This window comes from Parasteatoda tepidariorum, chromosome X1 (assembly GCF_043381705.1).
Source record: "Parasteatoda tepidariorum isolate YZ-2023 chromosome X1, CAS_Ptep_4.0, whole genome shotgun sequence".
NCBI lineage: Eukaryota > Metazoa > Arthropoda > Arachnida > Araneae > Theridiidae > Parasteatoda > Parasteatoda tepidariorum.
The window spans coordinates 47,199,900-47,224,904 of record NC_092214.1 but is presented as its reverse complement, the minus strand read 5'-3'; the positions used below and the strand labels follow the sequence as shown (position 1 = coordinate 47,224,904).

At 32.5% G+C, this 25,005-nt stretch overlaps 2 protein-coding genes across 6 annotated transcripts in view; both read left to right on the top strand.

The window, feature by feature from the left end:
* LOC107453283 (uncharacterized) overlaps positions 1-25,005 on the top strand; it is a 78,908-nt gene that overhangs the window by 17,715 nt on the left and 36,188 nt on the right. Inside the window, exon 1 of one of the 5 annotated variants that reach the window (XM_016070058.3) lies at positions 24,240-24,353. The exons of 1 other annotated variant lie outside the window; for it this stretch is intronic. The gene's annotated coding sequence lies outside the window, so the exon portion shown is untranslated. Of the gene's footprint in view, positions 1-24,239; positions 24,462-25,005 lie in introns of those variants that run through there. 3 more of the 5 variants (XM_016070042.3, XM_016070052.3, XM_043044904.2) reach the window with 3 other exon arrangements.
* On the top strand, positions 6,684-8,196 carry LOC122269861 (tigger transposable element-derived protein 4-like). The gene has a single exon (XM_043044906.2). It carries the CDS (start codon positions 6,826-6,828, stop codon positions 8,155-8,157), a length of 1,332 nt encoding a protein of 443 aa, XP_042900840.1. The 5' UTR covers positions 6,684-6,825; the 3' UTR covers positions 8,158-8,196.

The window sequence follows — 25,005 nt, the reverse complement described above, 5'->3', positions numbered from 1 at the left end:
TATTTGATTCATTAGAAACAAACAATTTCCAGCGTATTTGACGTCAAATTCTTTTTAGTACAATAACAAACATTTTGGAGGAAAAGATCGTTTTCTTTTCTGAAATATAAACATTTAGTGAAGCTTATATTTTTTTTCTTTTTTTACAAAATGGAGATTGTTTAAATTAAGATTTCCTAGAGAAATAGTTAACCAATTTGTATGAAAGAGCTATCTCGTATTTTTATATAAAATAATGTAGTTTTATTTTAAATAATGCATTAAATTAGAATAAAAACATTTAGTTCATTCTGGTATTCATTGCCAGATTTTAAATGTACTCCGTTAAGAAAAAAATAAAACCAAAAAACTAGATTCGCAGTTCTCGCTTTTCTTTCAATTTTTTGTTTCTTGTTAGATAGATTCTCAAATAAATATGTATCAAGATTTAGAGAATGTAAGCAGAAAATAGCTTTTTAAGAGGATTTGGCATCCTTTTTTAAGAGGATTCGTTGCGCATCATTTTTGACTAGCTTTGAGCACTAGTAGTCATTTATAGAGCAGAAAATCTCTACTGAATTCAACTAAAAATAAATTGAAAAGAATAGAGTTTGAGTCTGATATACAGCAATAAATATTTCACTAAAGATTAGTTAATAAAAAAAAATAATAAATGATTTTAAAGTAACATTATAAATCTAATGTCTTTTCACTGGATTATGCTTATATTACAATTTGAAAAACATTTGAACTTAAGTAGATTTTGTTATTGCATCGGAGATAGGAACTCCTTTCTATTTTGCAATGTATAATTGCTTCGTAGATTTGATATAAAGTGTACCCCATCATAAATACACTTAATATATATTGTTTGAATGTTAGTCAAATTAAAGTTTAAAAAAAGCTTGCAAAATAGGAGGAAACATTTAAAAAAAAATATTATCGAAATCAAACTATTGAGGGGAAAAGTGAGTTCTAATACAGAAAAACCAGTTCGCTTTCCTGATTAAATTTAAAATTGTTTTCAATGACCACTTTTTAATGCCTTTCTTACTCCAACAAACAAAAAGGTTTCTAAGTTTTCAGTCTCAGCATCCACAGTAGTGATTTCTTGTGATTCATGATTTGTTTGATTTTATAGATTAATTTTTCCTTGCTTAAGTATTATTTGAGCCCCCTTGTGTGAATACTTTTTATACTTCATTCTTCATATAGTTTTAAAAACATATTAAAGAAAGTCATTATATAACATCCTGAATGTAATAAAATATCCGAAGAAAAAAACAAATCGTGTATTTTTATTTTAAATGTGCTGATGTAGAAAAAAAATTCAAATATAATGCAGTTTAAAAATTTATATCTTTTTAAAAATTCAAATCACATAGAATATCTATTAGACTAATTGAAAATGTGTCAATTATAATTTTAAATAAAAAAAATTTTCATTTTAAAACTGAAAGGGAATCAATACAGAATTTTAAAGTTTTTCCACATGAAATTGCTGTGTAACATTTTTTCGATCCCTTATCGAAGCTTTTTTGCTTCTACATAAAATTTATGCTTCCAAATTTTTCATTTTCTAAACGAAGATTCCCTTTAATTGCCAAAACACATTTTTTCAATAATTTATTATCCTAAATATTAAATTTTATAAATTCTACAAGAAAATTACTTCAAACCTGCTCGAGATCTTTTTTAATTCAATTGAAATAGTTAATAGTTCAATTGAATTCACATTTCAAATTGTTTCCCCTTAAAACTTCAGGCAATTTAATACAAAATTTTAGGGTTTTTTTTATGAAATTGCTGTATCGATTTCCATTACCTTATCGAAAACTCTTAGATCCTACATTAAATTCTCGTTTTTAAATTTTTCATTTCCTTAACGAAGATTATCTGACTCCATGACGTATATTTCCATTAAGGACTGAAACATTTATTTTAGTAATTTATTTATACTAATTCATAAATATTGGGACATCACTTGGAAAGTTTCATAAAAATCTCTTTTCAACACCATCTCTCTCCAGCAATCAAACATATTTTTAATTTTTTAGTCCGATCTTCCAAAATACTGATCCGCTTGATTTCAATAAAGTTTTTTTCGTCACTTAAAATATTATTTGAGACCCTTTATGTAGGCCTTTTCTTAACTTCAGTCTTGCCACAGTTTAACAGAAAACATATTAAGGGCAATCATTACTTAACACATTCTATACAAGGAAATAATCAGAAAATACAATTTATATATGTTTCTTTTGAATCTAGAATTGAAAAAAGGGTGTTTTTGTAAAATAAAAAATTTAATATATTACAGTTTTAAGATGTATTTCTAACAGAAGAATTGAACTTATTGAAGATGCGTTAATTATTACTTTGCTAATTTAAATTTTAATTATTTCACAATAAAACATCAATCAACTCAATACAATATTTAAAAAAAAAAATTTCTGTGGAATTACTGTATGAAATTTTCCCTTTTCCTTATGAAAGGAAATAGGAAAATTTTCCATTTCATTTCTTTTGAATCTACATAAATCTAGTTCCATTACCTTTTGTTAAAAACAAATCAATCAAACAATAATTTCTGAAAATTTAATGTATATCAAGTCACTATACATTTCAACAAAGGTTAGTCAAATTAATACAAATTCAGTTACATAATTATGATTTACATTTTAAGAACAAATTCCTCATTTTAAACATCAGAAATAATCAATGCAAATTTTTCAATGCGTTACTTATAAAACTTTATTTATTTATTTATTTATTTATTTATTTATTTATTTATTTATTTATGAGACGAAAGAAATCAAGAATGAAATGAATAATGGAAAGTAAATTTAGTACTGCTCAATCATTAAATTATCAGGGCTCCNATTTATTTATTTATTTATTTATTTATTTATTTATAGTTTAATTTCATAAGAATATATATGATATTTTTTTATCATTTCATGTAAAAAAAAATTATAAATAGATTATAAACGAAGTAAAATTACAAAACTAAGAACCACCATCGATAAATAAAAATATTTTTTAATTAATCTATCAAAAACTTTGAAAACTCAAAATGAACGTAATAAAGTTTTTAAATCGTTTAAATCCATTTCATCTTTATTGAAAATGAATGAATATTCAATTTTCGCCAAGTAAGGTTTCAAAGATAATTTAAACTTTAGAAAAGTTTTATTACAAATTACTAATATTTGCTATTTCACATTTTTAGAGATGTGATATCAATAATCACAAAATTGCCTTTATCCCAAATTATAATTTTTTTTTACTTGCAATGATTTCAAAGTGTCATATTTATTACACTCATTCATGATTATTATATACAGTCAAACCCCGCTATACTGAACACGGTTTATAGTGAACTCCCGGATATAGTGAACGAAATGCTCGGTCCCGTGCCTTGCTATACACGTATAATGTTATTTTTTGTGGATATAGTGAACCAAAAGAGTGAGAAATTTGGATATAATGAACTTTTTTCTGTCTTCAACTGATTTTTTTTATTCATTTTTTGTAATAATTTTTAAATTTTTACTTTAAAATAAATACATATATCTATTTTTAAAACCATCCATAGAGGGGAATTTAGCGATAAGCTTCTTTTATCTAACTTTCCCATCCCTAAACAAACCAAGCAGATATTTCCAACCCAGGCAGATAATGCACCTGTAAGGTGTCAGTGGGATCAATATGCATTTTCTGTCAGAGGGAATGAGTAAATTATTCATTATTGGTCAAAGGATTGGACACTAATATGTGTTGATAAGGTCCTCGTTTCAACTCCTTCTTGCTCTCAGTTCGGTTAAAAAAAGCCTGCAAACAAGTGTCTCAAATTTCACTATGGCGAGCAGTGAACGTAAAACGTTTTCCACTGATGATAAAATGGGCATAATCAGAAAAATTGCAAATGAATGCAATCAAACTGATATTTGTAGGGAATATAAACTATACAAATCTGCAGTTTGTATCATATGGAAATATGGGCAATTAATTATTTCTGCTCATGAAAAAAATTTAGATGGCAGAAAAAAGTTGAGAAAAGCAGATCACAAGGATGTTGAAGAAGCATTACTAAAGTGGTTCACCAATCGAAGAAGCCGCAATCTTCCATTATCTGGACAAATGTCGATGAATTTGCAAAGTGATTTTATGTGACTACTTTTATGTGCTCAAATGGCAGGTTGGACAGGTTAAAAAAGCGGAATAACAGAAATTCAGGAAAAATTATCTGAGAATCGGGAAGTGTTTCCATATCTGATGTTGAGGATTGCTCATCATCTAAAGCAGTGTTCCTTAACCTTTTTGATATAATGGACCCCTTTTAAAAATTTTTAAGAAGTCCCGGACCACCCCCTGTGAAAAAAATAATTGCAAAAAACGTCAATTATTAGAAAAAATTTAATTTTATTATTTTAATAGTATACAAAATTTTTAATGTGAAGGCTGCTGCTGCTCTTCCTTACTTAACAAATTGAATTGGGGGATGGTTTTCAACAAAGCAAACGGGCATATCATGTTCAACATTCAATCGATTTCGATGTTATATTTTTATTGTCACAACTGTGGAAAATCCTGCTTCGCAAAGATACACTGTAGCAAACGGAATTATAGCTGCCATAACTCGCTTAACAAGCAATGGGTAGGCTTCCAAACGTTTTAAAAATTAGGAGTAGTCAGCGGACCCCCAAAATATAACTCATGGACCCCGTAGGGGTTCATGAACCACAGGTTAAGAAACTCTGATCTAAAGATTACTAATTTTTTTTTTTTTTTTTTTTTTTTTTTTTTTTTTTTTTNAAAATAACGCATTTTTTGCTGCTACATAATATTTTTCAGTCATTTATTTGAATAATGCCCAATAAAAAGGAGGAGTTTGGGAAACATTAGTTAATTTGCCTGCGTAATGGATATAGTGAACTTCCTGTTATAGTGAACCAAAACTTCGGTCCCTTGAAGGTTCACTATAGCGGGGATTGACTATATTACAAAATGCTTGCTTTTTCTACTGACATAAATAATCACCTTGGATTATCATGATGATTATGAATGATGATTATGGTTATCTTGGGTAATAATCATAATCATCATTCATTCTCCTGGAACCGAATCATCTTCTGTAACAACAATTAATTATAATTCATTCCGCTTGATCAGTAGAACCTGTCAAACATAACCAGATGCTAATGATACTTTCAATTTCCATTTTAATTTCATCATACGCTCTATTAATTTGACTTCTAAAATGCTCGTTTTTCTAATCTGTGTGAATTAATTTAAGATGGTCTTTAAATATTAGTTAAAATACATGCTTCTGGCATTTTTTTCACTTTATTTGAATTTTTTGAAACAAATATAAAAGAAATATTCTAGTTATCTATCTAACATATTTCGCATCTCTAACGTATTCGCAAACCGCATACTCTTTCTCGAAGAAAAAAAGGAATCATAACGAAATCAATGTTATTGTAAACCTTTTTTATCTAAATTTTCTTACTTTATAGTCTGAGTCTGAAACAGTATTAAATAAAAGTGCTTTAGTATACAATTTTATTTTTTTTCAAGATTAAATAAACTAATTTGATTTTGAGAGATGGGGCTGAAAAACTCATCTTCCCACGGTTGCGACAGGTAAATTATACCATTATTAGCATTACTAACAATAATAACTATAGATTTCCAGAATTTTAATTTTTTAAATTTAAATTTCTTACTTGTTTAAATTTAAATTTCTTACTTGATTTCCTGCTTGATGATGAGCATTTCAATTAACATCGTAATGTGATTTACTAACTTACCTTTAATTTATACCTTTAATTTCGAAAATGAGCTTTTGCAGATGAACTGAAGATGAAAAATGCATCCTACTTTTCTTAAATTCCAAATTAATTTGGAATTTCGCAAAGTTGTTATTTTTCCCCTTTATTAACGAATATCAATCTCCTAAATATCTTGCTTTTTATGCTGATTAACCAACATATTATTTTGATTTTTTTAGTTTTTTTCTTTTTGTTTAGTTTGTTTCATCTTAATACAAATCACCTCTTGTATGCTTCATGGTATTTCAACACGGAAGAGCAATTACATTATGACCACCCTCCATCTATAACAATGGGCTCGCCCAGGTTTTTATGGTTTCTCGAGCAGGAACAATTTTTTCATGGGGAACATTAGGACCCATAATCCTCATAGAACAATCCCTGATGTCTGTTAGCTACTTAAACATAGTTGCAGACCAGGTTCACCCATTCATGGCAACAGTTTTTCCTGCTGGGGATGGTGTTTACCTACAGGATAATGCACCATGTCATAAGGGTCGAATCGTCGATGAACATTCCAGTGACTTTCAAGTCATGTCTTAGCCTCCAAATTCACCTGACTTTAATTAGATAGAGCATTTGTGGTCCTACTTGGAAAACCAAATTCATGCTGCCTCGCTACCCCCTCGCAATGTGAGGGAATTGCAGGACCAGTTGGTGAGCGCTTGGTACCAGATACCTCAGGCTACCTATCAGCACCTTATGGAATCAATGCCACGGCGGGTGCTAGCAGCTTTGCTAACACCCTGCTAATAACATGTGGTCCTACATGTTATTAGCAGGGTGGTCAGGTGGTCATAATGTAATGGCTCTTCGGTGTATATATATATATATATANTCCTTAGAGACTAAACAAAAAATTTTGAATGAAGTTTGTGATGGAATATTAAAGAAAACAGAGATCGCGACGAAATATGGAATTCCCAACAGCACGCTATCTACGATTATAAAAAATCGTGAAAAAATTGAAGTCGCATATGCTATCAATCAATTTGAGCCAGCTAGAAAGCGAATGAGAACAGGGGGAAATGAGGAGATCGAAGTAGCGCTTTTGCGATGGGTGCGTGAAGCAAGGAGTCAGAATCTGCCTTTAACGGGTCATGTATTGCAAGAAAAAGCAAAAGTTTTTGCGGATGCTCTCGGCGTGACAAATTTCGCATCTTCAAACGGTTGGTTAACACGATTCAAAAAGCGTCATGGAATTGTGTGTCATAAAATCTGTGGCGAAGAAGCAACTGTAGATAAGGAGACTGTGGAATCATTTTTGTCTGAAAAGTGGCCTGCTCTTAGGAAAAATTACGCGCCACGTGACATTTTCAATGCTGATGAAACGGGACTCTTTTTCAAAGCATTGCCCTCCCGTACATTGAGCATTAAAGGAGAAAAATGCTCCGGCGGAAAATGCTCTAAAGAGAGAATTACTGTTTTGGTCGCTTGTAATATGGATGGGACCGAAAAATTGCCCTTGTTTGTCGTAGGTAAATCAGCGAACCCACGTTGTTTTAAGAACTTAAAAACTTTACCCGTTGTATATGCTTCAAATAAGAAAGCCTGGATGAATAAAATGCTTTTTAAGAAATGGTTAACAGACTTGGACAGGAAACTATTTCGGGAAAAAAGAAATATTTGTTTGATGCTTGACAATTGTAGTGCTCATAATGATATTCACGGACTAAAAGCGATTAAATGTGTTTTTTTACCTCCTAACACCACAGCAAAACTTCAGCCGTGCGATCAAGGTATCATTCATAGCTTGAAGGTGCAATACAGAAAAGAAATGGTACGCAAGATGATCCATTGCTTTGATAATAAAATTACATTTTCTGTAAATCTATTAGACGCAATGAGATACTTAAAATGTGCTTGGAACAATGTTTCTTCTGAAACAATTATAAACAGTTTCAAGTGCGGTGGGTTCACAGATGGAAAAGAAATGAATCTTCAAGAAATAAGTGAAGCAGAACCAGAAACGTTGACTAATTTGATCGAAGAAGCGGAAAAACGCGGGATTCTATCAGCCCCTTTGTTCAAAGACTACACCACTATAGACGAAGATTTGCTAACATCGGATATAACCACCGATCAAGACATAATCGCTGAACTATCGGCGAAAAATGATGATGTCGACATGGATACAACTGATGAAGAGTCCGATATTGAACAAGAAAATCCAGTTACTTTAAATGAGGCGACATGTGCAATGAAAGTAATTAATCGTTTCCTCATGCAACAAGAAAATGCTATGGATGCATTAGATAACTTAGAACATATAAATGACTTTATTAATAAGTGTTATCTTAAGAAATTAAAACAGAAGTCAATAACTGACTTTTTTCAACCTTGATTCCGTAACGGATAAATAAATTCGTAATTTGGCGTTCAATTCACTTCATTATTTCTTCTCCAAATTTCAAGTTATTTTTAAATGTTCATTGTTTTTAGTATTTTTAATTTTATGTTAAATTCACTTAAATTTGCAATATGTCTTCATTAGTAACTTTTAAGAACTGTAATATATAAGTAATTGTTTAGTAGTTCAATAATTGTTGACTAGATGCCGCCACTACCTAAACGGTTAACACGAAATTCGGTTAACACGAAAAATTTCGGTGGTTCCGACGATTTCGTGTTAACGGGGTTTGACTGTATATATATATATATATATATAAATTTAAGAAAGACAAAACAGGGAAGGAGAGAGAGATTACATCAAAGCCCGGAGCGGGATTCGAATTCGGGACCTTTCTGGCATGAGGTCAGCTCTCTCACTGTCATATGGGCCGATTGGCCCTCTCCACCCTTTCTCATAATTATTACCGGCGTTGAGCAGCCGACCCAATTCTGAGTTTAAAACTAACAATGTTCAACTCCATAGCGTTGTAATTTTGAACCCAATCCAGAAGACAAGGGAACTCCTGGATCAAGCGTCGGAACAAACTAGCCCCCATGAACGACTTTTTGAATAGAACTAAACCGCATTTGCGTTACATGGAGAGGAAAACCCCCAAAACGTGGGATTCTAACCCATGATCTGTCCACCACTTAGATTATTTTATGTCAGGATTGTGATCGGTGCGCGCCGGGAGCAGAATTCCTATCAACTGACCTTCGCTGAGATTCGAACCACCATCACTTTATTGGATGGTGAATACTCTATCCCTTGAGCCATCGTTGATCTCCCCCTTTTTAATAGGGATTTTTGGGATACGCATTGCAAGAGATTCCCCGTTGAGTCCTAATCACGTGGTATAAAAGGAAAAATTAATAATTTTAAGTGGCTCTTCTGATCTAGGTGGCACGATTCTTTACTTCCATGAAGAGAAAACTTTTTATAATAATTTTTTTCTGAAAAAATGTGCTTGCGCTTCTAAATGTTTGAAATTAAATATATATGGAAAAAAAGAAAGATATTCCAGTCAAAGAATTTGAAAGAACTTCTTGTAAATACTTAAAAAATATTTTTAAAGGGTTGCTTTAAAAAAAAATGCAGGAGTTTTTGCAATGGAATAAATAAATTTTTATTTCGAGAGATTATTCCTTTGGAATTAAAACGCGTGAATGAGCGAATATTAAAATTATTTTATTCTAAGGAAACATTTAATAGAAAGTAAGTATTCTTTACAGTTTTTTGCGTGTAATACAGTGCTCGTGCAGAAAAATTGTGACTCAAATTGTTGATCGTTTTCATACTTCTTGAGAATATTATTGCATTCTAAATTTAGTTTGACGTTTTTTCAACAGAACAATTCACAACAACTGTATTCTCAAGTTTTTCAACTCTACTTGTGTAAGTAAAATCAACCAATAAAGCATTAGAATAGGGTCAAGATAATTTGGTTCGCAATGCACAGTACGCCAAAAAAAAATGGACAACCCTAAATAACTTTTAATCTCATGGTCGAATCTGTACGTTCTGGGACTCTATCTTAATGGTTCGATGAGGTGACCTCAAATATGCTAATTATTTCGTACAGACGGTATTTTAAGATATGAAATCAGACACAAAAAAGAACATTCTCTGAATAAACATACCTTTTCTTCGACGAATATCCTTACTTAATACCTTTTCTTCTGACCCTTAAGATTAGTCGCAATCTGGGAAATATGATCCCCTTAGTTTGGTCAGGAGAGTGATCCAAAGTTTGAACACCTTAATGTTAATTTAATTTTTTGCTTAGTTAACCATTTCTTGAGAACTTTTTATGCGAATTGAAACATTTTATTTTTACTAAAATTTATTTTTTAATATAAATAATAAATATTTACGATAATTTATTTTTTGCATGAAATTATCTTTGAGTAAATTATAAAATAATATGACATAATAATTCAATAATTGTGTGCAAAAATTTTGAAATTCGCTGAAGAAGTTCTCGAAAAATGGTGAAACACGCAAAAAGTAAAATTAGCATTAAGGGTTCAAACTTTGAACCGTTCTCCAGACTAAACTATTGGGACCATATTTCCCAGATTCCGGCTACCCCCTATATCTTGGGGGTCAGAAATCCGAATCCGTCGAAGCAAAAGGTATGTTTATTCAGAGAAACTACATTTTAGTGCCTGATTTCTCAACTTAAAATTACGTCTGCATTAATTAATTAGCATATTTGAGATCACATCCTCAAATCATTATGATTGAGTCCTAGAACTTAAAGATCCGATCATAGCTAGTTAGGGTGGTCAGTTTATTTATTTATTTATTTATTTTGAGCACTGTACTTTGAATTTCTGTAATTGTTACTGATGCTGTGATAGCTGCTGATATTAGGATCCAAATTAAAAGGCATACGAAATCCTAAAACAGCAAAATTCTAGCAGAATACAACTCATAATAGAAATGAAGGATCTCCAACAATGCAAATTTGGCTACTGTCTTTCAACCAAATTTACTATCTTTTAACCATTTATGTTTATTATCATACATTGATTATCATAAATTAGGTAAAAATCCCGAAAAGGACCATTACTCAAAAAGTTACGCTTAGAATTTAATGAAATGGGCAACTTTATAGTGCAGATAATATAAAAAATAGCATAAAAAGTATTAATAAGCAATTATGGTGCTACAGAAATTAGCGTAAGTATGAAATTAGTAAATCGGAGGTGTCAGTTTAGAATAAAAAATTTACCTTCAGTAGGGAGTATAATCACTTCTATCAGCAATACAGCACATACCGCTATATGTGATGCTTTTAATTATGCAGTCTACCTGCTTCGTTGGGCGAGCCAATGTTATTGCAAAGAAGCGGCAGGCTTGGCAGGGGTTTGAAGAGTAAGATTGAGAGCAGCTAAACGTCTTCCTAAAGCAGTCCAAACATGCTCAATAAGATTTAAGTCCGGTGATCAAGCCGGCCCCTCCATGAGCTGAATTGTTTGTTGTTGAAGTTAATCATCCAAGATGCGAGCCCTGTGCCGCGTTGCGTTATCGTCCTATATCACGAAATCATCACCTATTGCACCAACATAAGGGTGCACATAAAAAATGTCATCTCTATACATGTAAGAATTCACAGTTCCACGTGGAAAGACATGTAAGCCTGTGCGTCCACCCAAAGAGATATCACCCCACACACAGACACTGTCTCCTTGATATGCTGCATGTCTTTTGCAGATGAATGATATCGGGCCCCAGGCTCTCTCCAAATCAAACAATGCCTACTATCGCTTTGGGGTCTAAACCTGGACTCATATGTAAAGAAAACAGCCCTCTATTGGTGAGTGGACAAATGTATTTGTTACTGCACAAACCTCAAACATTCCCTTCTATTGGTGTGACGAAAGTGGTACTCAAATGACTGGTCGCTTAGCGAACAAACCACGTTCGTGAAGCCTTCTACGCATAGTAAACGTTGACACCAATCTTCCGGTGACTGCACAAAAAGAGGATCTGAGCTGACTCGAAGTTGCGGATCTATTCCCTCGTGCACATAACGATAAATAACAATCATCGGCTCCCGTCGTAGCATTTGGCTGTTCTTGGCTGAACAATATGGATGTAGAACTTATGGTTAGAAATTGTTGCCAAAGTCTATGAACTAGAGAGAGACACATTTAGCCTTGGCTGAACCACTTGGATGCCAAACTTATGGTTAGAAATTGTTGCCAATGTCTATGAACTAGATTAAAGGACTCACATTTAGCCATCTGGCCACTTCTAACTGATTTTGCCCTGCCTCTAGTCTTCCAGCAAATTCCCATTGCAGTTTTTCTGATAAATGATGCCTGGAGGTCATTATTACATTCTATCTCAGATTTCCAATTTCAGAAACACAGCGAAATTCACTGTCTTGCAATCAACATACAATTTTACGCTCATTGCAGATGACGTCATTCCATTGCAGACAAACTAATATTATTAACACAGTTTCAATTAGCAACTCCTATTTGACAACATATTCAAATTTCATTTGGATTGGCTTATTTTCGGGAGAATTATCGCTAAGTAATTTTGTTAACTTTTTGCAATTTTTCCTTAATTTATGATAAGCAGTGTACAGCTACAAGTACTGTCTTTACTATTTACAGCCATTTCATTATTTACTGTGTTCATTGTCCACACAAGGAAAACGTTGAGCCAAATAGCCTCAAAATACAATGGATACAGTAACCCAAAATTATAGGCGGTAATGAGAGCGTAGCGCTCCTTCTGTACAAAACACTATCCATAAGTATCAAAATTAATGTATAATAAATAAGTATTAATAAAAAAGTAGAAAGTATAAAATAGACTTGCTTTTTTGTTAAATTCTTCTTTTTTATGTAATAGTGTTTTGTTAAATACTTGATAGTTGACATACTCAAAAAAGAAATAAACAAATAAAAAGATTCAGATAAAAATTTAAAAAACTGCTTTTTCTATGGATGCATGACTGAACGTAAGCAATAACACAGTTCTTAAAACTGTGAGAAATATGAAGAAAAAAAAATAAACTTCTAGTGTATCCCTCGCTTATGTTACATTTACAAGGCGGTGTGTGAACTTGTTTAAATTCTAGGAAATTTTATTATTGTGATTTGTGTTTAAATTTACGTGCAAAATTTTATCATTTATAAGAGTTTATAATTCTAAATTATCATTTTTATCATTTATAAAAGTTTATAATTCTGTAATCTATAAATTCTAAAAGGTAGTGAGCCTTAAATACGTTAAGGGAAACTATTATTACAACATAATTAAAGCGTAATGTTTGCCATGTTTTAAGTGCTATCTTCTATTTAACTATATTTATGAGAAATATAGCCGATTGTTATTTTTTGGGTAACGTCATAGCATGCTTGTAAAGTTGTCCATTTAGGTCTTTTGCTAAAATTAAGCGGATTAAAGCCAGAGTTTAAATGAAAGAACTCGTTTTATTGTCAACAATGCATGCATATTAATATTGGTTGGCGAGCTTTTTCAAACTTTTCGGTGTAAAAATAAATCGGATATAGTAACCCGGAGAAGTTACGACAAATATTAACCCCTAGCTCCACCTGTGCTTACGGTTATCCATGCATTTTTCTCTATCATAATTGTGTGACTTCTTTATTTCGCAATCTCAAACTAAAATATTTTACAAAATTAGTCGTTACCATTTCTAAAAACAAAACTTTCTTTTAGAATGCTTCTTTTTTTTTTTTTTTTTTTTTTTTTTTTTTTTTTTTTTTTACTAAATTGCAAATTGTAGACTCAAAAATTTCGATAATTTATTTTTAAATTCAAAAATCTCCTTTCAGAAAACAGAGTTTCATATCTTTGCGTGTTATGTTATACTAAATTCTAGTAATAAATTCTCTGCAATTGAATTTTTGTTTTTATAACTTTTTTATACTGAACCCAACTCAGAAGACAAGGGTGCAAAGTAGCCGCTCTTTATTTCCCATTTAAGTATTTCAAGTTAGAATTTTTAATTCTACAATTTCGCTGCTTTCGGTCTAGCCATAAGAGTTAATCATGATTTTTTATTATTATTACATATTCGTTTTGGTAGATTTTAGTGCACGATACAAATATTACGCTGCAAATGTTGGTACGAGATGTAAATATTTACTTTTAATTAAACAATTTTTCAGTTACGAAATATTCTCCCTTGTTTTTCGATTTGATGCCGGATTTTATTTATTTCTTTATTTATCTTATAATTAACTACTGTGCATGTAAATTCGCTAAGCAAAAGTCATTCGAAAGAATTTTTTTTTTTTTTCCCTCGTATCGCATAAATTTCTTAAAAACATTTTGAATTAGAATGAATCGCATTCATTCGGATAGTTTAAAATATTATTGGAATAAAGAAAAAAAAAGTTTGTATAATAATAACCAAATGAATATAACTAAATATCTTTACAAATACTTAGCTAATATTTAATGAAGAATCTAAAACAGCGAAAACAATATACTTTGGAGTTTTTTTTTCCCTTACAATTTGTAATTAACCATTTTACTAAAAATAAGTATTTTTAAAATCTCAAAATTCAAGTTGAACAAATTAGGAAATAAATAAAGCGTTTCTCATATTCAAGTATTTTTTAGTAAAATTCCTGACAAAAGTTTTTAATAAATTTTACTTTTTAAATTTAAGTTTAATTTTAAATTTTATTTAAAACAAACAAATTTCATTAATGCAATATTTCATAATTTCAAAAAATAAATTAATAAAATGTTCTACTATATTTCAAAATAGAAACTAATATATTTAATCGAACTTATTTAATTAGCAAGACACTAATTTATTTAATTGAATTATTATATGAAACAATAAATTTGTGAAGGAAAAAATTGACTGTGAAATGTATTCATAAAATATCTAGATAAATGTTCAAAAAATATTTTTAGTAGTGGTAGAAGTATTTTATTTTCGTCTCACTAGAACTGCACTATGAGCTATTGGCGACGGTCTAGGATACATCCGTGAAGATGATCCGAAACATGCATTACAATTTTGATCCCCTGCTTTGGAAGTCAATCCTAGTTCTAGTCGATCCCAACATTAAAAATATTCTATTCGAGCGTTCGCTTTCACGAGCAAATTGCTAGGTGAAAGACTTCCAATAGTTGAGAGGAAAAATAGAGATCGCCGTCCATTAGCAAAATCAGTTTTAAAGCCCCAGTTTACAGGTTTTTATTAGGTTTAAAAACATGTCATCAGAATGAATTCATTTTTCCATACTTATCTCGTCTGACAGCTGCGAGTTTAGAGCTCCATATAAGGGAGTATTCACACTGCATGCAAAAATTTCGTGTATACGAATTCGGGGATGACAATGAAAATCTTATTGGTGAGATATATCCCCCCCCCCTCCTCAAAAGAAACTTACTAATACGGTTCGCGTTCAGATTTCCAAGTTCGGATTAGAAATGTTTGCACTTGCAGTGTGTCTACTTCCTAAGACGAACTGCTCGCACATGAAGGGCCAACGGGACAGTTCCCCGACACGGAGCGTTTGGAGCCCGCTATAAACTGTTCTGACGATGCCGTTCGAAAACAGACTGAAAAGTTTAATCGATTTTCATCTTAAAGAAGAGTGTAGATATTCTTTCCTTTTCCTTACAAATAAATTATTTTGTGTAGAATTTAAATGTTTTGAAAACAAATTTTTCATTCTAATATAATTGTTTTGCAGCATTGAACAGACAAATAGCGATCGAAATGGACAAAGGAGGCTAAGAGCAGAACTCTCTATCTATAGAAACACTTCGCATGTTTTTACCCCTAGCGTGTGGACAGTCATAGGAGAAGGAATTATGTTAGTTTATTCATCTTGATTTTCAAACAGACTAAATTTTTTTAAGTCGGAAAACTATATAGAACTCAAACTTGCATTAAACATAGTTCTCAAAAAAGCTTCGTGGGAAATTTTAGAAAATTTTTTGACAATTTAATACGAAAGTTTTAGATGGTTGACCATGTAAAGGTAAGCACAGATGGTGTAGGGCAGTGTTTCCCAAAGTGTGGTACGTGTACCCCCAGGGGTACGGGAACAGTTCAGCGGGGGTATGTTTCTTATGCGAAATATCTTACAACAAACGAAAATTCCTTTTAAAAAACAAAGCTAGCCATGAAAATTTATGATTACGTATTTTTCTATTGGCTATTTTTTGCAGAGTTAGCAGTTAATAATTAGTGGTGTCAACAGTCAATTGTGATTTTTAACTTTTGTGGAGTAAAAAATACATTTTTTTACAGTAAAAAATACATTCATTTTTTAATTAGGGGTACAAAGCGTTACGAAAAATTTAGAAAGGATTCAGAAAAGTCAGAAGTTTGGGTAACACTGGTGTAGTGGTTAAAATTCGTCGTAAAACTTCTGGGTTACTACTTCTGATTGATTTTTGTGGCCAAACTTGAAAAAGCGCGACATCCAATATTATTTCGTTTGTAGTGTTAACCATATGACACGTCCCTTTAATTAACTTCAACAACACAAATAACAAATGAATTCGGAAAAATTCGCAGGCGTGCAATGATATTTCTCCAAAAACTAAAAAATGACGACAATATAACGCATGTAGCGCAATTGAGGTATAACACACAAAACATGGCAAACTTTATACTTTATGTTGTGATCGATATTAGTTTTTTTTATTTGTTTTAGGCCCATGACCTGTTTGAGTTTATTAATTACAGAAAACTCTTGCGAATGGTAAAATTCGAACAAAAATCACAATAATAAAACTTTCTAGAACATTAAGCCTATTTATTATGTGTTTAAGCTAAGAACTCCTCCCGCCACAATGTCTGAGGCCGTCTGATTCTATGGAAACAGGAATGGAAACATTTTAGGGAGGATAGCTTCACTCTAGAACTAACACACGAACGAAAAAGAACTTCCTTTTCTTCCGCCGCTGAAACCACTCCAAAACCGTGACCTCGCACCCTTACTTGAAATAGTCCTACCTCGTTACCATGGTCACTGCCACAGGTCCGGACGAATGTCTGAAAGAGTTCTTATTTTAGACAAACTATACACATCGCTTCGCAAGCATAACAAAAGCGGAAGGATGCAACGAAAGTTTTCCAAATTTCTTCTAGTTTTAAAAAGCTTCTTATTATTGAAATTCAGTCAACCATCGATTTGGAAGGAGAAAATATAGTATATTGGTATACAAATGAGTATAGCAATGATAAATGGGAAGACTCAAAACATGGAGGTTTTCTTCCGAGATTGCGTATTCGAGCGTTGCGATCGAGAATATTTCTTAACAATATCTCATTAAAAAAAGTCTCGCAGTGGACTGATCGTAAAGACGCGGTTCCCAGTAGAGCACCGAAGTCGAGCATCACTGGCTGCGGTTAGTAAGTGGGTGGGTGACCACTTTGATCAGCCTGAGTTGGGACCGAGGGTGCCGGATATTGGTCCTCGTTAAACTCTTCTACCATGAAGGAGGATCAAACGCCAATAGCCAGTAAATAAAGTAAATACCTACCTATCTTCTAAATAAACATTCATATATAATATGCATTCAGAAATTGAGAATTTGATTGGTACATTTGAAGTAAAACGGTCGAATTAAATTAAGAAGGAATACTCCTTAAGTTAGTAAATATCAAGAATTGTATTTAATTCTTTTTTTGGATTTTAACTTCTTTATTTAGTTGAATTTTCTGAAAGAAATATTAATAATATTAATAAGAGAATCATTACTAAATAAGTAGTAGTTGTAGTTGTTCATTTACGTCGCACTAGAGCTGCACAATGGGCTATTGGCGACGGTCTGGGAAATATCCCTGAAGATGATCCGAAGACATGCCATCACAATTTTGATCCTCTGCAGAGGGGATGGCACCCCCACTTCGGTAGCCCGACGACCTACACGCGAAGTCGAGCACTTTACGGTAGAACAGTTTAACGAGGACCAATACCGCACACAATCGATCCCTACGCAGGCTGATCCAAGTGGTCACCCACCCGCACACTGACAGCAGCCAGTGATGCTTGACTTCGGTGATCTGTTGGGAACCGTGTCTTAACGATCAGTCCACTGCGGGACCATTACTAAATAAAAAAAATTATTCGTGATTGCAAAGCTCGAATATGCCGTCTGGGGAGAAGACTGGGTCTATGTCCTGACCCTTCCCTTCCCTCTCCTCCTCTTCTCGTAGTTGTACAGGAAATATTCCTTTGCTTAATATTTTTTGTTACAAGTAAAAAATATTTTTTTTAATTTCCCATGATATTTTCTTTCAGAGCTATGTTCAATGTAGCTTTCAGTTCCACACAGTTTCGGAATTTGAAAGTTTTAATGTATATTTGAAAGTCATGAGGGAAATTAACGTACTTCCTTCTTCGATGATTTCCCACACGCTAATGGTGAAAGCATGCAAAGTGTTACCATAGGTAGAGAGTTCTACTATACCCCACATGTAGCCCATTTCGATCTCCAAATGCGTGACGTGGAGGCAGGTTGGTATTTTATATACGTCACATTAGTGGAGCACCTTGGACTATCTGCGATCGCAACGCTCGAATATGCAATCTAGGGAGAATTTCGGTTCCATGTCTTTACACTCCCTCTTTCTCCTCTCCACCTCTTCTCAGTTGTATAAGAATCTGCTACGATATTTTCCACTTCCATAACATTTTTCGTATTTAATTGTTAAAAATATTTTCTAAACTTTCCAAGAGACTTTCTTTAAAACCTATATTTAATGCAGTTTTGAGTTTCATATGGTTTTCTGATTGAAATTTTTTTAATTTATTTGAAAATAAAGACAAAAACTAACGTACTTCCTTCCCCAATGACTGTCCACACGCTATTGGTGGCAGCATGCGAAATATTGCCATACATATTGCCTATTTCGATCGCCAATCAGCGACGGTCAGAGACACATCCTTGCCTATGACCCTCTGCAGAGGGAATGGCACATTTCGTTCCTGACTGTCTGCGCGTGATGTCGAGCATTTTACAGTAGAACAGCTTACAGAGGACCGATACCGCGTACTCTGGATCTCAATCAGGTTGATCAAAATGGTCACCCACCCCCTGACTGATCGCAGCTTTACGATCAGCCCACAGCGGGACTGCGTCTCGGGAAATGTATGAATGGATAGTTAAATCAATTGAAGCATCGATCGTTAAATGATTAAAAACTGCTAACTGCTATTCGTCAAATTCCTCTAAGGCAGTGCCGTAACTTCATCCCTCGCGGCCCTGGCGCAAACATTTTTGGCGGGGGCCCTTTCAAAAACTTTCAGTACTCCATCTCAAACCGCCATTTTAGCTATTTATGTATTATGTTCGAGAATATATTTATGAAAACAAGTTATTTGCACGCATATAAATTTGACTGCAAAACATTGTAAGTTTTAAACATGACAAAATTCCAAAATTTCAGAGGAATAGACTAATCCTGAGAAATTAAATTTTAAAAAAGTCGTACTTATAAAACTCGATTTCTCAGGAACTAATGCACTATTCAACCAATTTTGTTCAAATTTGTATTTTCCATGTGGAATTCGATACTTTAGAATGATACAAAAAAAACTGTATGCCTTACGATTCAAAAGTTTTCAGACTATTATTGTCCCAAAGAGGACTGATCGTTAAGACACGGTGTCTGCGTAGGGACCGAGAGTGTGCGGTATTGGTCCCCGTTAAACTCTTCTACGATAAAGTGCTCGACTTCGGATGCAGGTCACCGGGCGGGGGTGCCATCCCCTCTACAAAGGATCTAATCTCAAGGGATGTTTCCCAGACCGTCGCCAATAGCCTATTGTGCAGCACTAGTGCGACGTAAATGATCAACATCAGACTATTATTAATTAAAAAATAATAAATATTTACTAAAAGTTATTTTTTGCATGGAATTATCTTTAGATAACAGAATTTTATAATCGTGTGCAAAATTTTTTCAATTCCCTTAAAAAGCTCTCGATCTGTAGTGAAATCCAAAAAAATAAAATTAACATTTGGGGGTCCAAACTTTGGATAGCTCACCCGACCCAACTATTGGGACCATATTCCCCAGATTACAGCTACCTCCTATATTACGGGGGTTAGAAAATCGAATCTGTTGAACAAAAGTTATGTTTATTCAGAGAAAGTATGTTTTTGTGTCTGATTGCGTAACTTAAAATAAAATATCGTGCACTAATTAATTTGCATATTTGATGTCACACCCTCGAATTATTAAGATGGAGTCCTAGAACGTGAAGATCCGATCATTAAATCAAAAGTTATTCAGGGTGGTACTTTTTTGGTTCACTGTACGTAAATGTTACCAATTTACGACATCTCACCGAGGAAATATGACTAGGGGGAAAATAGCTATTCATGTTGTCTACTCCTGTCTTTTCCTCTAAATATAATGCTAATAATAAAATACCAATTTTATAAATCTCTAGAATCCGGTTACTATATCGTTAGGAAGGTCTTTTCAAGACAAAGCCATTATAAAAATTAAAATTATTTTTCAGTTTCAAATCTAAAAGTTTTTTTTATCGCGTTATGGAAACTGAAGGAAATTATAGACTTTATTTTTTTTTGCTATCGGCACATGTACCCACATTTTAATTGAAAAAATATTCCTAATTGATCTATAGTCCTAATTTAAAAAATATTCAGAAATTGTTTCTCTATATACATCGATTAACAAAAACAAAGTTGCCTTACTCCAATATGGACAGGTCCCTAGAAAATCGTTCTTGAATATTTGGCCTATGTATTGATGACGCCATGTAATCGTATGTGACAAAATTATGACAAAGAGTAATAGTTTTTTTATGAAAGAGAAATGAGAAAAAGTCAAAGCATATTTGCTAATTAAAAGAAAAATTCTTTTTAATGGTTTGTCTTGGAAACGAATTTTAATTGCTGCGGATTTCTAAGCTGATATTCATAGCTTTTTTATTAAATTAAATGCGTTCTTTTATTTAATTAAATATGATTTTTTTTATATAAAATAAAGATTGCGTTTCACTTTTTAATGAAAACAAAATTGTTAAAAGCACAAAAAATTCGAAGTTTCAATTTAAAAAATTTAAAGGTCTTAATAATTTGAAAAATATAAAATAAGAACAAAATCCATGCACACAATAAGCAGTAAAATTATCAATTAAAGTATTTACTATACAAATGAAATTTTATATACGAACATAAAAAAAAGCAATTTTTATGTTACCATTCTTATATAAGAATTAGAACAGTATATAAATATAAAATTTAAATGTATTAAATGAGTTAATGCAAACATTTACTTACCTCCTTATAAATAAATTTACATTTGGTTTTCTTGTTTTCCAAAGAAAATTTTTATTAAGAATAGGAATTACTGATATCATGATTTATGTTTGATAAAAAGGAAGTTGCAAGTAATTTCAATAACTCTTAATTAAATTTAAATTTTAATTTCAAAAATTGAATAAAATAAAAGCTAACAGAAAATTTATATCTGAATTAAAAATGGCTAGTTTAAATGACGCACTTAAATGAGCTAAAAACTGGAATTTAACTGGAACGTTTTACGTTTGTCTCAGAAAAAATCTCTTGACAAAATGACCTAAGTAAATGTCAACAAGAGTCATCCCCTTGGATCCCTAAAAAGCTTACATCCGTTTTCCTAGAACATCTAGGTAATTGCTAGTTTAGGACAACTTAAGGGACATATAGATGGTACTGTAAATATATGACATTTTATAGAAGCACAAAAGAGCCCGGGGTCATAAAAATGATTAAGGCAATTTAAAGAAGCAAAAGGTCATTTTCCCATGGTGTAAAAGGAGATGGCTATTTTTTGAGGAATCAGATAACTGTGGGTCAACTCTGTGGGTGGTATGAAGGTTTTAACACCTTCATACCACCCACAGTCAAAAGATTCTTTAAAATATATCTATTTAGTCTCAGTGTAGGATGCATTTTTCAGGATGCAAAACAGTGGTACTTATTTTAGTTTTCTAAACACTTGTTATATTTTTTTATGATGTGCTCCTCTTCTCCTTTCGTATTTTAGTTTTAAATTTTTTTAATGAATTAAAAGTCGTATTATGTAGAAAAAAAATTAAACAAACCCGAGGTATTTTTCTTGTGGGGAGATTCTACTTCTATTGATTCTACTTCTAAAGATTTCTACTTCAATTTGGAAAATAGCTAGTAAATTGGAAAAAAAGTAGTTTCTTTTTCTAAAATTCTCAATTCTATTTTACCTTATTGTAGCGAATGTCAAATTTTCAGAAGGGGTGGCGCACATTATCTGCCATATCAATTAAATTTCAGAGGAAAATAAAGTTTTCGATTTGGAAAATAGCTTTCAAGTCGAAAATAAGAGTTAAATATATATTTTACTTGACTTTATTCCTACGAATGTCTGAATTTCAGAGGGAGTGAAATATATTCTTCGCCCCCTCACTTTAATTTAAGAGGAAAATAAAATTTTCCGTTTGGAAAATAGATTCAAAGTTTTATTTTTTAAAACAAAAAAAACTTTTACTGGACTTTATTATTTCAAATGTCTAAATTTCAGAAGATACAAAACACATTTTAGCCCCCCTTACTTTATCTCAGAAGAAAATAAAGTTTCCTATCCCCTTACTATAATTTAAGAGGAAAATTAAGTTTTCTATTTGGAAAATATCGTCGAAGTTATGAAACAAAACAATTTTCTTCTTCTAAAATTTCCTACTTTACTTGATTTTATTCTATTAATGTTAATGTCTAAATTTCAGAAGATGAGAAGCAAATTCCCCACCCCCTTCACTTTTATTTCAGAAGAAAATAAAGTTTTCTATTTGGAAAATAGATTCAAAGATGAAATTTTTTTTAGTTACCAATTTCTATTATTTTTTAGCACTTTGAAATTTCAAAAGGGGCGAAACACTATGTTCGCCCCCTCATTACTATTTCGGAAGAAAATAGAGTGAAAATTGGAATTAAAATATTTTTTCCACTTTCACTTTACTTTTCCAAAAGTCAAAAAACACATTAATCGCCCATAACAAAATAAAGTTTCCTACTTGATGTATAACTTCAAAGCTGAGAAAGAATAGCTTTTTTTTCTTCTTCTCTAAAATTACCTATTTTAATGGACTTCGTCTTGGCGAATAACTAAATATCAGAAGAGGCAAAGCACATAAATGTTAGTGGAATATAAAGTTTTTTTATTTCAAAAATAGCTTCAAAATTGAAAAAAAAATTTAAATTTCCGATTTTACTTTATTTTTGTGAGTGTCTGAATTTCAGGAAGGGCGAAACGCATTGTTTGCCCCATCACTTAAATTTTAGAAAAGCCCTCTGCCTCCCCCTGGTTGGCACGCTACTGGGTCTGACGCTAGATAGTAGAGGAAACAACTAAGTAAACCAGAAGTGCAATATACAGAAAGTGTTAACAATCAACTACATGAAGCTGTGGCCTTTCCCCTTCTCTGCAAAGCGTGTTTGTTCTTTTGAGAAAGGGAAATAATTCGCGAAAAGGTGTTTTACCGTTTTTTACCCTTTCCTTTACGTTATAGTAGGTACGTAATTACTAAAAAGAAAATTTTCAGCAACTCTATATTAACACAATTTCTTTCCTACGCATATATAATTAGAGTACTGTATTTTGAAAAAACATGATGTGGTCTCTTTATGTGGGGCCCCCTTGACCGTCGGGGCCCTGACTGCCCCGACGTAGTTACGGCCCTGCTCTAAGGTAGAAGAAATTTGGAGCGGGCTCTGAAAATCCGTGTCCCGGAACAGACCCAATTCTTATTACATGCGAAAATCGCAAATGCCATATCAATGCGTTGAGAATTTGAATGATTACTTTTTTTGATCTTAAATATTTTTCACTCATCAGATTTTTATTTACACTTCCAATGAATTTCACATGTACGATCGCATGTAATGTAATTCGCGCATGAGCGAGAAGTTAAATTTTACATGTAGTTTCGTGACATTTTCATGCGCGTCCTGTCCCGCAGTGGACTGATCGTTAAGACACGGTTCCCAGCAGATCACCGAAGTCAAGCATCACTGACTACGGTCAGTGTGCGGGTGGGTGACCACTTGGATCAGCCTGCGTAGGGACCGAGGGTGTGCGGTATTGGTCCTCGTTAAACTGTGCTACCGTAAAGTGCTCGACTTCGCGCGTAGGTCGTCGGGCTACCGAAGCGGGGGTGCCATCCCCTCCGCAGAGGATCAAAATTGTGATGGCATGTCTTCGGATCATCCTCCGGGATGTTTCCCAGACCGTCGCCAATAGCCCATTGTGCAGCTCTAGTGCGACGTAAATTAACAACAACAACAACAACAACAATCATGCGCGTCCACGGCAATCACATATAGTGAGAATGCTCCATTAGTGAACTGTATTCCTCCGCGAAGAAGTCACCAATCAGTCATCAGCATAACTCATCCTTTTATAGATTCTGATGGGATATGCTTAAAACGCATGCAGTGATAACGGTTCCTCCACTTTCTCATGCACGCACTATTTGGGTGGTTTAAACTTTCCTTTAGCTTTGTGTCTCTATCCTACTCAATGTTCTTGGTGCAATCTATCCCACAATGCCCTGCTAGTGAAAGTGTATCATAACAAAAACTTGTCTGTAATGAATGAGAATTTATGAAAATGATTAACTAATGTAGTTGCAAGTATAATTTTTATTAACTCTAGATACTAATCCTTATAATCAAAACTTGTATTCGTTGCACATTATGTTATTTACCAATCTTACTTAGCTGCTGAAATTTTCAAGGTACAATTATTTTATGACTGAGTTTTTTTTTTTCTTCACAAAAATGAATTTATTATGTTTCTGACCTTGTCATTGTGTTGCTCTTCCATTTACTTTTTAATATTTAATTCCTGTCAGTAATTAACACTTATAAATTTCTTTATACGGGGTGGATCAATATAATTCTTATTGTATGTGACGACATAATAAGAACTTAGTCATTCCAAAACATTCAGATAATTTTCAAAATTATGACTTCTATTTTTAAAGTTAAAAAAAAATCCCCTTGTGAATATTATTTTTGTATGCCTATCTTTAAATTTTTTTTTTCAATGTTTGGTAGAATTACTAATTTTTAATCCAAAACGAGCTAAGAAAATTTGACACTTCTGTGAAATATTATCTCTTACATACTTATGATATTTAGTTATTCCCAACTCCTCAAAGATCTGTTAAATATTCATAAAATATCTGTTATGCTGATTAGTACAGTTTAACATTGGATATGGTTGATAAAAAAACCAGTTAAAGATACTATAATGATAAATAATGTTCAAATGATACT

Coding starts and splice junctions, on each gene's coding strand:
- LOC122269861 (XM_043044906.2), top strand. CDS start 6,826: ATGAGAACAGGGGGAAATGAGGAGATCGAAGTAGCGCTTTTGCGATGG.